The 12,535-nt window shown below is 40.4% G+C and overlaps 1 protein-coding gene across 2 annotated transcripts in view; it reads right to left on the bottom strand.

The window, feature by feature from the left end:
* LOC140477284 (annexin A13-like) overlaps positions 1 to 12,535 on the bottom strand; it is a 56,434-nt gene that overhangs the window by 23,562 nt on the left and 20,337 nt on the right. Inside the window, exons 1-2 of one of the 2 annotated variants that reach the window (XM_072570880.1) lie at positions 6,792 to 6,830; positions 671 to 746 (exon numbers count right to left, since the gene is read on the bottom strand). In XM_072570880.1, the coding sequence (XP_072426981.1) occupies positions 671 to 746; positions 6,792 to 6,806 (91 nt within the window). In that variant the 5' untranslated portion in view covers positions 6,807 to 6,830. Of the gene's footprint in view, positions 1 to 670; positions 747 to 6,791; positions 6,831 to 12,535 lie in introns of those variants that run through there. The other variant, XM_072570879.1, reaches the window with a different exon arrangement.

Here is a 12,535-nt window from a genome sequence, read left to right as displayed (position 1 = left end):
TGAGGATCAAAGAGATTCCTAGAGGTACCCTTCTCAATGCTGTGAGTCCTTCCATCCTGCCTTTCCAAAACAATTTTTCACAAACAGGCTCCCTCCCACCTGCCCGTGTCCACCACGTAATGGCATGAGAAGCATAGGACTGGAGTCAATGGTTTGGCTCAAGCTCAATTGCCCATTCATTTATTTTTAGAAAATGGTAGACAGGCTGTCAATTTCAATCATATTATCGCCACTGTATTATGGGGATGAGTGGGGAAGCAACGGGCTTATTATCCCTTGTATTATCTGTTCTACCACCTGCCAAAAACATGCCTTGCACATTTAGGATGCAAAACCTAGCCCCTAATTTCATTCCTGAAAGAATTGGCTGTAAATTAGAGAACTGTGTCACTTTATTGTAGATTCGGCACTTGAATTGGGGGGGTTGGGGGGAGCAGATAGTTCTTGGAATTATGTTTCTTCTTTCTACAGAATCAGAAATGCCATATCTCTTTATTAGTGTACCTCTAGCTGAAAGTCTTTAATCCCAATAGAGCCTCAATAAAGACCCTCCACAGTTAAACTTCAGCGTTTTTTAAAAATAAAATTCTAATCTGTACATGATCACAAAGCATTAGATGTCAGCTAAATTCAATAAAAGTTTAATGTCCTATTTTAAAGGGTTGATTACCTGCTCCCTTGCAAGCTTTTTTTATCTTCTTGGCATCTCCCTCTTCACTGAAATGCACATGATATTGAATACCTGGCTGCGTAATGAAATATACATTATTAATAATTGAACACAGATTTTACTTAGACACAAGGCATGGTATAATTATAGCTCAAAGGATAACTTTCAATCACCCCACTATTTCCTAATTCGCACAAACTTTCATTCATTCATCATCTCCCTATGTGTGTGAACCTACATTGACTCACAATCTGGCAATGCTTTAATTTTAAATTGTTAGTGCGTGTTTTTAAATCTGTTTATGGCCCCCTGTCTCCACTACACTGTAATCTCCTCCTGCCCATAATCCTATAATTCATCATTTGCTACTGCTCCCAATTCAATTCCCTTAAAATGTTCAACATGGAAACTCTGTTACATTATTCCCCATTCACACTAGAATGGTACAAACAGGTAAAATGGAAATTACTGAACATCAACAGATAAGGACAGAATGGCATTAATTTTTCAGTTATTGTACATTAAATTTACAGCACAGGACCAGGCCATTTTTTCCAAGCAGCCATGCTTTACTTGACTCACCTCTCTTCCCAAATACATTTCACCCCATCAGTATATCCTTGTATTAATTTCTCCCTCAATATATTTATCTAATTTCTCCATAAAGACATCTATATTATTTGATTCAAGCAGGCCTAGTAGTTTCAAGTTCCATGTTCTCACTGCTCTTTGCATATAGGTGTTTTTCTTGAATTCGTTGTTGAATTTATTGGTAACAGTCTTATACTTATTAACCCTAGTTTTGCAGGAGGAAACATAGGTCTAGAAATTTGGGTCCGTGTTTTTGCAGAGGCCACCACTTGTACCATGTATGTGCTTGTTTGGATCAAGCTGGTTGTGTGCACGTTTGGTGCACCCATCTCACCTGATTGATTGGAGCAGGGCTGAGCATGTCTCTCACTGTTGTTTTCTTCTTAATACTGTTGGCTGTCTTTGCATTCAGCTGAGCCCAAATGGTTCACATTCCCATGATGCAGAATCCTGCTCTACATAAGTCAAGTGCCAGGGACTGATGCCAGCTGAGTGATAAGAACGTAGTGCATTCAGTACTGTGACAGCTGTGTAGTAGGTTAGATATGCTGCATGAAGATGTATTCGTTGACCTTGACTATCCATGTGAGGTAATTGGATTTCTTGTAGCACTGCTGCAGTTCCCTTCCACGTGTGATTTTTGAGCACTTTCTGGCCCGCAGTGGAAACTGGGTGTTAATCCTCTTGCCCACTTCAATCTCTGCTTGCCTTCTCTTTTAGCACAGACTGATAGCCAAGCAGCTTCTCATGTTTCACAGCAAAGGACAGTCAAAAGGGAAAATGGACTGGCCCATAATTGATCAGGAAAGATGGTGAGAAATCCCATATGAGTAAGTAGGAAGCAGAAGAGCAAGAAAGATTAGCAGTCTGGGGGAATGGGGATGAGGGAAGATGCTGCAGACAATACAGAAAATGGTAGGCCACCACCATGATGGGAAATGGGTTCAATAGTAGAGCTACAGTGAGTTTGAGGTCACAGAGAGAATATGGTGACACTTACCTTTGCAGACTGCAGAAGATCATTAACCTGCCCATTCACCAGAGTCTGGACACTATACTGATCTGGGTGGCTATTCAGAATAGGCTAGCAATGTTTGTCGCAATGCAGTTACTGCTTCTGAACATACATTAGTCAAAAGCAGCACTGTGGAGGCATAGTACATAGTTTATGAAGTGAGCTGTGTGAACCTCAGTGAGAAAAATCTGGACAGCCTTTGGAAGGAAACCATCCATAAAAATCCCTGAAGTTGACAGTCAAATTCTGGGAAAAATTCAGCACCTCATTTCTGAACAAAAGCTACTGGATTCTCTGATGAATGTAGAAGCAGCCAGTAGTCTCAAAAAGAGGACCACAGCATGGGACCCTCTTAATCAGGCTTTGAAGCCATTCAGATGAGGTAGGTGCCCCAGATTTGTATGGATCTTTGACCTCTGCACCCAGAAAAAATTGGCACCTGAATTTCCATTCTCTGTTTATCAGCCATTGACCTATATCAATAATAATGAGGTCCTTGTAATTTTTTGCACTTCTTCCAGGCCTCCAGATCCATATCCTTTATGTACGATGGAGCCCAGAACCGTGCACAGTCCAGAAAAAAATACAAATAGTTGGACATCCTCTTTGAACCCAATTGTACTGATAATGATCACATTTCCAAACCATAGTCTAAAATATGAACATGAGTGCACAACCTTTAATTGCTTAATAATATAGTCAGCTCCTTATCTTTACTGTTTTATAACATTTCATTGACAAATACGTCCAAGGGGCCTTTTCTGTAATTAGGTTGTAAGGTTGTTTTATGGTCTTGTACCATTCAGTGTCAAACATGCTGAAAAAAACATACTGATCTGGCTGACTCATACATCCTGATTTCCTATATTGACTGCTAATGTTTTGCAGTACCAATATTTTCCACCATATGGGCTCATGGAGTTTATAATTGGACTATATTTGAACCATTTCTGCTGTTATTGGTTTTATGGTAGCTTATTTGGAATCATACTAGCACAGAAATGATGGATGTGGTTGTTGGAGATCAATCATCTCAGTCTCTGGGATATCTCTGCAGGACTTCCCCAGAGTAGTGTCCTAGGCCAACACATCTTCAGCTGCTTCATCAATGACCTTCCCTCCATCATAAGGTCAGGAGTGGAGATGTTCACTAATAATTGTACAATCATCCACACCATTCATAACTCCTCAGATACTGAAGTAATCCATGGCCATATGCAGGATTAGTGGTGCTGGAAGAGCACAGCAGTTCAGGCAGCATCCAACGAGCAGCTAAATCGACGTTTCGGGCAAAAGCCCTTCATCAGGAATAAAGCATATGCAGCAAGGCCTGGACATTCAAGTTTGAGATGGAAAATTGCACATTGCATTTATGCCACACAAGTGTCAGCCCATGATCATCTCCAACAAAAATGAACTTTGCCCTTTGACATTCAATGACATTACAATCATTGAATTCCTCACTGATAACATTCCCAAGAAGCTCTTTGGGAAGTTTGACTGCATACATGGTGCCATAAAAGTACAAGTTGTTGTTGTTGAAGACAAAGGAAGCATGTAAAAAAGTGGATTTTGCATCGATGCCCCCATGCCCACCTCACCTTGCATTCATGATGGTCAGAAAGATTTTCACATCAGCTAGAAGACTCTGATGCCTGTGTACATAATGGAATTGCAGGCTGATTTCTTCCAAAAATTTCAGGTTGGAGATCAACCCTTACCAGGCTTCACCTGCCATTCCCCTGGGCCAAGCAGATAGGAACATAAGAAACAGGAGCAGACGAAGAGCATTCGACCATGGGAGCCTATTTTGCTATTCAATTATCCTGACTGACTTTGATCTCAGTTTCAACTTCACTTTCCTGCCTGTTCCCATATATCCTTGATTCCCCAAGTCATTCAAAAATATGCCTAGTCCCGTCTTGAATATATTCAATGGCTCATCCTACACTGTGCTCTGGGATAGAAAATTCCAAAGAGTCGTGATCTAGCAAGAAAGAAAATTCCTTCTCATTTCCATCCTTGAATGGGTGACCCTCTAATTTTGAAACCAAGCCCCCTTATTCTAGTTTTCCCCAGTGAGGATAAAAACCATATTGGAATCTATCCCAGGAAGGTCAGTGCAGAGACTGGTACTGGTGAACGAAAATCTGCCTTCGCAATTGAGTACTGGGCTGCATCTGTCTCAGAAGTACAAAAAAAAGAAGTATCTGACATCTTAAAAAAAAGAAACTGAAAATATTTAAACAGAATGAAATTTTTAATTTGCAATGGTTTACTTTTGTCTATCAATATCTGTGACTACAGGTTGAGAATTATGACTGGGGAATAACACAATTCATCCTGTTTACAGTTCTATAAATATTAAGCCCTAACATGATTGGGGTGTTCTGAATGTTCTGAATTTTGATTGTAATTTTAATGTTTAGCTCCTATAAGTCTATTTAATTTTCTGGTAAAATGTTGCATAATTTCATAAAAATATAAAGTTGATGGAAGTCTTGCCAATAAAACTTACATTGCTGGATCCTGGATCCACTTACTGATTAAAAGTCTGCCTTTCTCAGTCTTGAATATACTTAATAATGCCACTGTCAAGGCTGGGTCATTATATTTATTCAATGCTGAGATTGACAGGTTTTTAACCAGTAAGTGAATTGAATATTAATGGGTAAAGGCAGGAAAGTGATAACTATCAGAGCAGCCATGATCTCAATGAATGATAGAACAGATTCAATGGGCTGAATGGTCTACATCTGGTCCAACATCTTATGGTCTTACATACCACATCCTGTCTCTTACAAGGATAGATTGGAGGATCTGGGGCTGTTCTTCTTCGAGGGCAGAAGGGTGAAAGTATATTTTATTGAAGTGTTCAAAGTCATTTAATTAGATAGGAAGAAACTGTTCCCATTGATGAAAGAGTTGAGAAACAGAGGATAATTTTTTAAGCTGAATAGCAAAAGAACCAAAAGCAACCATGTAGAGAGTGTTTAGCATATAGAATACACTGCCCAAAGAGGCAAAATCTGTTCTGAATTTCAAAAAGGAATGGATATTTATCTGAATGGAAAAAACTTGCAGGGCTATTTGGAAAGGTTGGAAGTGTGGGAATGAATTAGTTGCATTTTCTGAGAATTGGTCTTTTTCTATGTTGGAACCATTCTTGATTCTGGAAATCAATGGTTCTGTCTTATGTCCAATTTTTGATTTTCCATTGAACTCCAGACTTGATATGTCCAATTGTCAAGGTTGGATTATTATGGATATTCAGTGCTGAGATAGACAGAGTTTTAATCTGTAAGGGAATCAAGGATTAAAGGGAAAAAGCAGAAAAGTGGAGTTGCCAATTATCAGATCAGCCATGATCTCAATGAATAGTGTAACAGAGTCAATGGACTGAATGATCTATTTCTGCTCCTATGTTTTGTGGACTGACATAGTTCCTTTAATGCAATAAATGAGGCTTCACATGAGCTTTATCAAACAAAGATTTACCCTGAACTACATAAGGAAATATTGGGACAATTCAATCAATCAGATAGCTTTCAACTGGAAGATAGAATTTTGAGAGGTTTAGTGAGGGATTCCAGAGGTTAGAGCCCAGGCAGCTGAAGATGGCCAGTGAACCAATTAAAATCAGGGTGTGGTAAAGAGGAATGTTGGAGGAACACAGATACCTCAGATAGCGTTTGTGCTGCAGACTGTTACAGAGATAGGGAAGGGTATAGGGATTTGGGCAGGTTGAAAAAAAAACTAAAAAACTAATCTCAGTAAGAACAGCATAATATCCTATGCCTCAATGAGCCTCATAATGATATGCTTGTCCTTCAGCTCCAATACACTTAAAAAAACTTGTTGCATTCAGGAAAAGCTGCTTGTCTGACCAAGACCACTTCCTTCACCACTGATGTGCTTTGGTAACAGTTATGTACTATATCCAACTACAGCAACTCACCAAGGCTCCTTGAGCAGCATCTTCTGAACCCATGATCATGTCTACCTTGAAGAACAAAGGCAGCAGATGCATGGGAACACTACCACTTGCCATTTCCCCTCCAAGGCACACACCATCCTGACTTGGAACTATATCACCATTCCTTCACTGTAAAATCCTGGAAAATCTTGCCTTAACAGCATTGTGATGTACCTACAACATATTAACTGCAGCGGTTCAAGAAAGCAGCTCACTGCCACCTTTTTGAGAGCAGTTAGGAATGGGTAAGAAATGCTGTCCCAGTCAGCAACACTTCCACAATTAATTAATAGAAAGAAATGTTTCAAACAAGTGGTTTAGTTAAAATATGTGCACAAAAGAACAAGTGATAGGACCAATAAAATATTTTAAGTCAATACTTATTCATCAGTTATAATATGAAATGTTAAGAACTAGGTTTTTACAAGTTCCCTCGAACTGCCTTCATCTACACAATTAACTGAGTTAATTTAAAAGTCACAAAGTTCAGATATTGTAGATAATTTGCACTTTACACAGGACTGATCGACTTTACTTACATGAGAGTTGCCCATTTGTTCACAGCTGTGTATCCTATCCTGAGACACTGACACAGTAAGATATCTGTGGTGCAATATTTATATGACGAGCAATAAAATCTATCCATGTGTTGATTGGTTATGGCTTCACCATCAGAGAGATAGGATCCAGAGATAAAAAGTTTAATAAGTAATATCTGATACATTGCCCTGACTTTGCCATGCACAGAAACCTGGAGGCAGAGTTCAGATTATTGAGTTTTGCATTCAAAGATAAATGAATCATTGTTTGAGTCAAAGATGGGTGGTGATAAAGTCATGACCCTGGATATTATTATTAACAGGGCAAAATAGTGAAGTGCATCAGTACAAATTCACCCACCACATCTATACTCACAGACTGATATTGAATTCCATTCTGGAAATGACTCAATTTTAAAATTCTCATCTCTGTTTTTTGAATTCTTCCATGGCCTCGACTGTCCCTATCTCTGCAATCTCTCTCAGCCTTACTACTTTCCAAAATCTGCATGCTCCTCCAATTCTGGCCTGTTGCATATCCCCAATTTCCACTGGTCCATTAGTAGATGTACCTTCAGATGTTTAGTCCCAAGCTCTGGAATTTGCTCTTAAAACTTTCTCCTGCTCTTTCACCAAGGTGCTCTTTAAACCCTATCTCTTTAACAAAGCTTTTGGCTGTCAAGCTCAAAGGTTCCTCTGTGGCTTGGTGCCAAAGTAGGCTTGATAATAATCCTGTAACATTTTACCACATTACAAATACTATATAAATACTCATTATAATTGGCATTGGTGTGTTGCTGGACTAGTAATTCAGAGGTGTGCATGGAAAGTCCAGGGAATGTGATTTCAAATTTGACCAGGCCAGTTTAAGAACTGAATTCAGGTTTAGGAGAATATCCATGAAGCTATCAGATGGTTGTAAAACACAACTGGATGCCAATGGGACAGAAACCTACTGTTCTTACCATTGTTGATCTATGAAAAAGGGTAACTAGAGAGATAATAGGAGCCCTCAAAGATCAACAAAGCAGCCTATACATGGAACCACAGGGGGAGAGACTAAATGAGTATTTTGCATCAGTGTTTACTGTGGAGAAGGACATGGAAAATATGGAATGTAGGAAATAGATGGTGACATTTTAAAAATGTCCATATTACTGAGGAGGAAGTCCTGGATGTCTTAAAATACATAAAAGTGGATAAATACCCAGGACCTAATCAGATGTATCCTCGAACTCTGTGGGAAACTAGGAAAGTGATTGCTGAGATAGTTGTATCATCAATAGTCACAGGTGAGGTGCCAGAAGACTGGAGGTTGTCTAATGTGGTGCCACTATTTAAGAAAGGAGGTAAGGACAAGCCAGGGAACTATAGACCAGTGAGCCTGACATCAGTGGTGGGAAATTTGTTGGAGGGAATCCTAAGGGACAGGATTTACATGCATTTAGAAAGGCAAGGACTGATTAGGGATAGTCAACATGGCTTTTTGCATGGGAAATCATGTCTCATGAACTTGATTGAGTTTTGTGAAGAAGGAACAAAAAGGATTGATGAGGGCAAAGTGGTGCCCGTGATCTATATGGACTTCAGTAAGGCGTTCGACATGGTTCCCCATGCGAGACTGGTTAGCAAGGTTATATCTCATGGAATACAGGGAGAACTGATTATTTAGATACAGAACTGGCTTGAAGGTGGAAGACAGAGGGTGGTGGTGGAGGGTTGCTTTTCAGACAGGAGGCCTGTGACGATTGGTGTGGCACAAGGATTGGTGCTGCGCCCACTGATTTTCGTCATTTATATAAATAGTTTGGATGTGAACATAGGAGGTTTGGTTCGTAAGTTTACAGATAACACCAAAATTGGAGGTGTAGTCAACAGCAAAGAACGTTCCCTTAGAGTACAATGGGATCTTGATCAGATGGGCCAATGGGCTGAGGAATGGCAGATGGAGTTTAATTTAGATAAATGTGACGTGCTGAATTTTGGGAAAGCAAATCAAAGCAGGGCTTATACACATAATGGTAAGGTCCTGGGGAATGTTGCTAAACAAAGAGACTTTGGAGTGCAGCTTCATAGTTCATTGAAAGTGGAGTCACAGGTGGATAGGATAGTGAAGAACGTGTTTGGTATGCTTTCCTTTATTGGACAGAGGGGTCTACAGGACATTGTTGTAGAATATTGTGTGCATTCTGGTCCCCCTCCTATCGGAAGGATGTTGTGAAACTTGAAAGGATTCAGAAAAGATTTGCTAGGATGTTGCCAGAGGGTTTGAGCTATGGGGGAGGCTGAATAGGCCGGGGCAGTTTTCCCAGGAAGCGTCAGAGGCTGAGGGGTGACCTTATAGAGGTTTATAAAATCATGAAGAGCATGGATGAGGAAATAGGTCTTTTCTGTGGGGTAGGGAGTCCAGAACTAGAGGGCATAGGTTTAGGATTGGGGGGAAAATTTTAAAAGTGACCTGAGGGGCAACCTTTTCACGCAGAAGACGGTACATTTAAAAGACATCTGGATGGGTATATGAATAGGAAGGGTTTAGAGGGATATGGGCCACATTATGGCAAATGGGACTAGATTAGGTTGGAATATCTGGTCAGCATGGATGAGTTGGAACAAAGGGTCTGTTTCCGTGCTGTACATCTCTGACTCTATGTCTGGCTCCAATCCCATTTCAGCGTGGTTCACCATTCTGAAGAGGCCCATCAAATCACAATGGTCCACTATTGCTTTCCAATGTGCTCTGAGGGATCAATCAGCTTTACCAGAAATACCCAACTCTCAAATAAAAAGAGAAAAAATATGATCAGCTCAGCGATTACATTTGTTTTTTCAGTAAAAGGAGAATACTGGAGTGAGAAATAAGTGGTTGGCTTCTCACACTGTCACCATTTTTTCCTTTGACCTTCAACTATAGGCAAGAACTTTATTAATGTATGAAAACCAGGTGAAGCAAAGAACAGAAGTTGTGGGTTCAATTTGCTTGGGCTTGGATTTTATACCCATATGCTCCCAGTTTCAGAAGCAGGCTGGGAAAAGGAAAGGCATTAAATGCCAGTGGGATAGCAGTGCGAATTAATTTATGATTCTCTTCTTGCTACTGTTGGTAAGATGCCAGCAATTCATAACCACTTCTTTGTGTGGGGAGACAGCAGAAAAACTTGTTCCTTGTGGTGGGCTCAGTGAGCTTGGGCAGCCCTCCTGAATCAGGTAGCCTGTGTGCATAATTGCTGGTAGACTCTTGACTTGCCTTTGGGATCACACCCCTTTTCCCCATCACATGAACCTGCCTATTGGCTCTGTGAACTCCAAATCCAGGTCTTCTCAATCGTCAATGGTCTAGAGCCTGCTGCATTCCAGCAGTATCCACTTCTTTGAATGACATTGCTGGGACAGACTGCTGCTACTTATATTTTATCTTTGATCCTGACTCAAAAGTGCCACAAATTGAATTAGTTATTAATATTTTACTTATAAAGATGTGAATTATCAAGGTGAGCCATGGCTCTTTCAGGCATGACTGTACAGGGCAGATTGAAAGGAGTGACAATAGAGTACAGAACTGGGGTGTTGCCAGTCAGGTGTGGCTCATTGACTTGTTCCATAAAGCATACATCAACATCACATTGCTGGATTTTGGACCATTTTTCATGTTCTGGCCAATGTTCATCCCTCAGTGAACATTAAGAAAACAGTTAAAGCATTGAGCAGAAACCTGTTGCAGCTTAGGGAGCCTTGCCAGCCTGCTAGAGAACCTGCACTCCTTCTTCCAGGGAAGGCCCACTCAACCACAAGCCTGTCAGGCAGTGGTGAGGTAAAAACAATGACTGCAGATGCTGGAAACCAGATTCTGGATTAGTGGTGCTGGAAGGACACAGCAGTTCAGGCAACATCAGGCAGTGGTGAATCCACTGTTGGCCTTTCATAAAATCAAGATCCAGGGGAGAGAGTTTCAAGTCTGCAAGAGTTGCCAGTCAAACACAGCCTTGCAACACTTGCACTCAGCAACGCTGGGGAAAGCCATGGCTCCTGCAGGAAGTACACACCCTCACAATCCCAGGATCATGAGGCACCCAGGACAGAGTTAAACAATATAGGGGATGGAGTGTATTGGGTTGGGGCTCACAGAGCGAGGACAGCAAGGGTTTCAGAAGCAAGGACAGGAGATGGCTCCCAGCGAAGACACCACCTGATGTTCTGTCCATTGATCAGGCACTGATCACCTTCCCCCGCTGATGTGACAATCTTAACACAGTGTAAAGGCTGTTATTATTGAGTTTTTACGGCACAGGGAAAACACCCTTCAGCCCATCATGTCCACATCAGTCATCAATCATCTATTTTAATCCCATTTCCTAATATACTGTCGCTAGATTAATATCAGCAGTCCCAAGATTAGGTTTTTAAATGATTCCTAATTTTTCACACATAGGCCTCAGTTGGTAATGGAGCAGAAAGATCAAGCATGAGGCTGCTTGAGCAGAACATATTTCTGTGGGAGCCAGGAAGTGGCAGGATTTAGGAAGGCCACCATCCTGCATCATTAAGTACCATTAGCTCTTCCAAGCTTGCCTTTTCAGGGAATAGAAGATTCCATTCATTTTTACATTGCTGTTTGAGGGACCTCCCTACATGCAAATTGGTGGCTATGATTCAGAAGCTACAACAGTAACTATGTCTCAAGCCACCTCAATGGGTATAAAGCAGTTTGGGACATCCTCTGGTCATAAACAATGCTCTATCAAATTTAACTTCTTTCTTTTCAAGAGACAGCAAGTTGAAAACCTGGATACAAATCAGTTGTACAGTCTCCTCCCATGAAAGCCGAAAGCAGTATTTCTGAAGTGACAGCTCACACCTCACCACTGCCTTATTCTCTAACACTGAAAATATTCAGCCAACGTTTCCTTCAATGACTATTGGCAAGGCAAACACATAAACAGCTTTACAAAGACTCTTGAGGCCCAAGTACCAGCAGCAATGAAGATTTTAATGTGTCCACACCCAGCAATAAGATCAAATCATAAATTTCCTGTGTGTGAGAACTTGCATTTCTATGGCACCTTTCACACTTTCAGGATGTCCCAAAGAGTTTACAGCCATTGAATTACTTCTTGAAGTATAATTCTTGCTACAATGTTGAAAATATAACTGCCAAGTCCAGCACAGAAACCTTCCACAACAGCAATGCGATAAATGATCAGATTACTTGTCTTTCGTGATGTTGTGCAATGGATGACTATTTCAGAGCACTTTCTGAAACAGCACAGCTCTCCTTATGATTTTGAAGCTTAATATCAAATCACTGTCAACTAGAGGTTGATGGGAGTTTCATTTCCATTGGCGATCAAGCATTATTACAAATTCTTTGTTATCAGGGGATCTCCAGTATATTGTATGAATGTACATATATTTGTTCGTGAAATACCTAATTAGTGTGCAAAATATGCTTCAAAGAATATGACAGATTACAGTTATAGATTAAAGTCACCTAACAATTTAAGTAAAACAATCCATATGCTGGAAACCAAAAAATAATGAAAACTGTTGGCAACACACAGCATATCAGTAATATCCTAACTGAATGGCAGAACAGATAAGGAGCTGAATGGGCTCCTCCTGTTTCTGTGTGTCAACACCTTGTATGGAGAAAATATTAGTAAAATTTTGAAGTCAGCAGGGGGAAATACAGAGAAGCCTACACAGGAATCTTAAGTAGAATGCTGCAGATAATCAGAAAAGTATTATAC

Source organism: Chiloscyllium punctatum, chromosome 5 (assembly GCF_047496795.1).
Source record: "Chiloscyllium punctatum isolate Juve2018m chromosome 5, sChiPun1.3, whole genome shotgun sequence".
NCBI lineage: Eukaryota > Metazoa > Chordata > Chondrichthyes > Orectolobiformes > Hemiscylliidae > Chiloscyllium > Chiloscyllium punctatum.
This window is presented reverse-complemented; position numbering and strand designations above follow the sequence as displayed.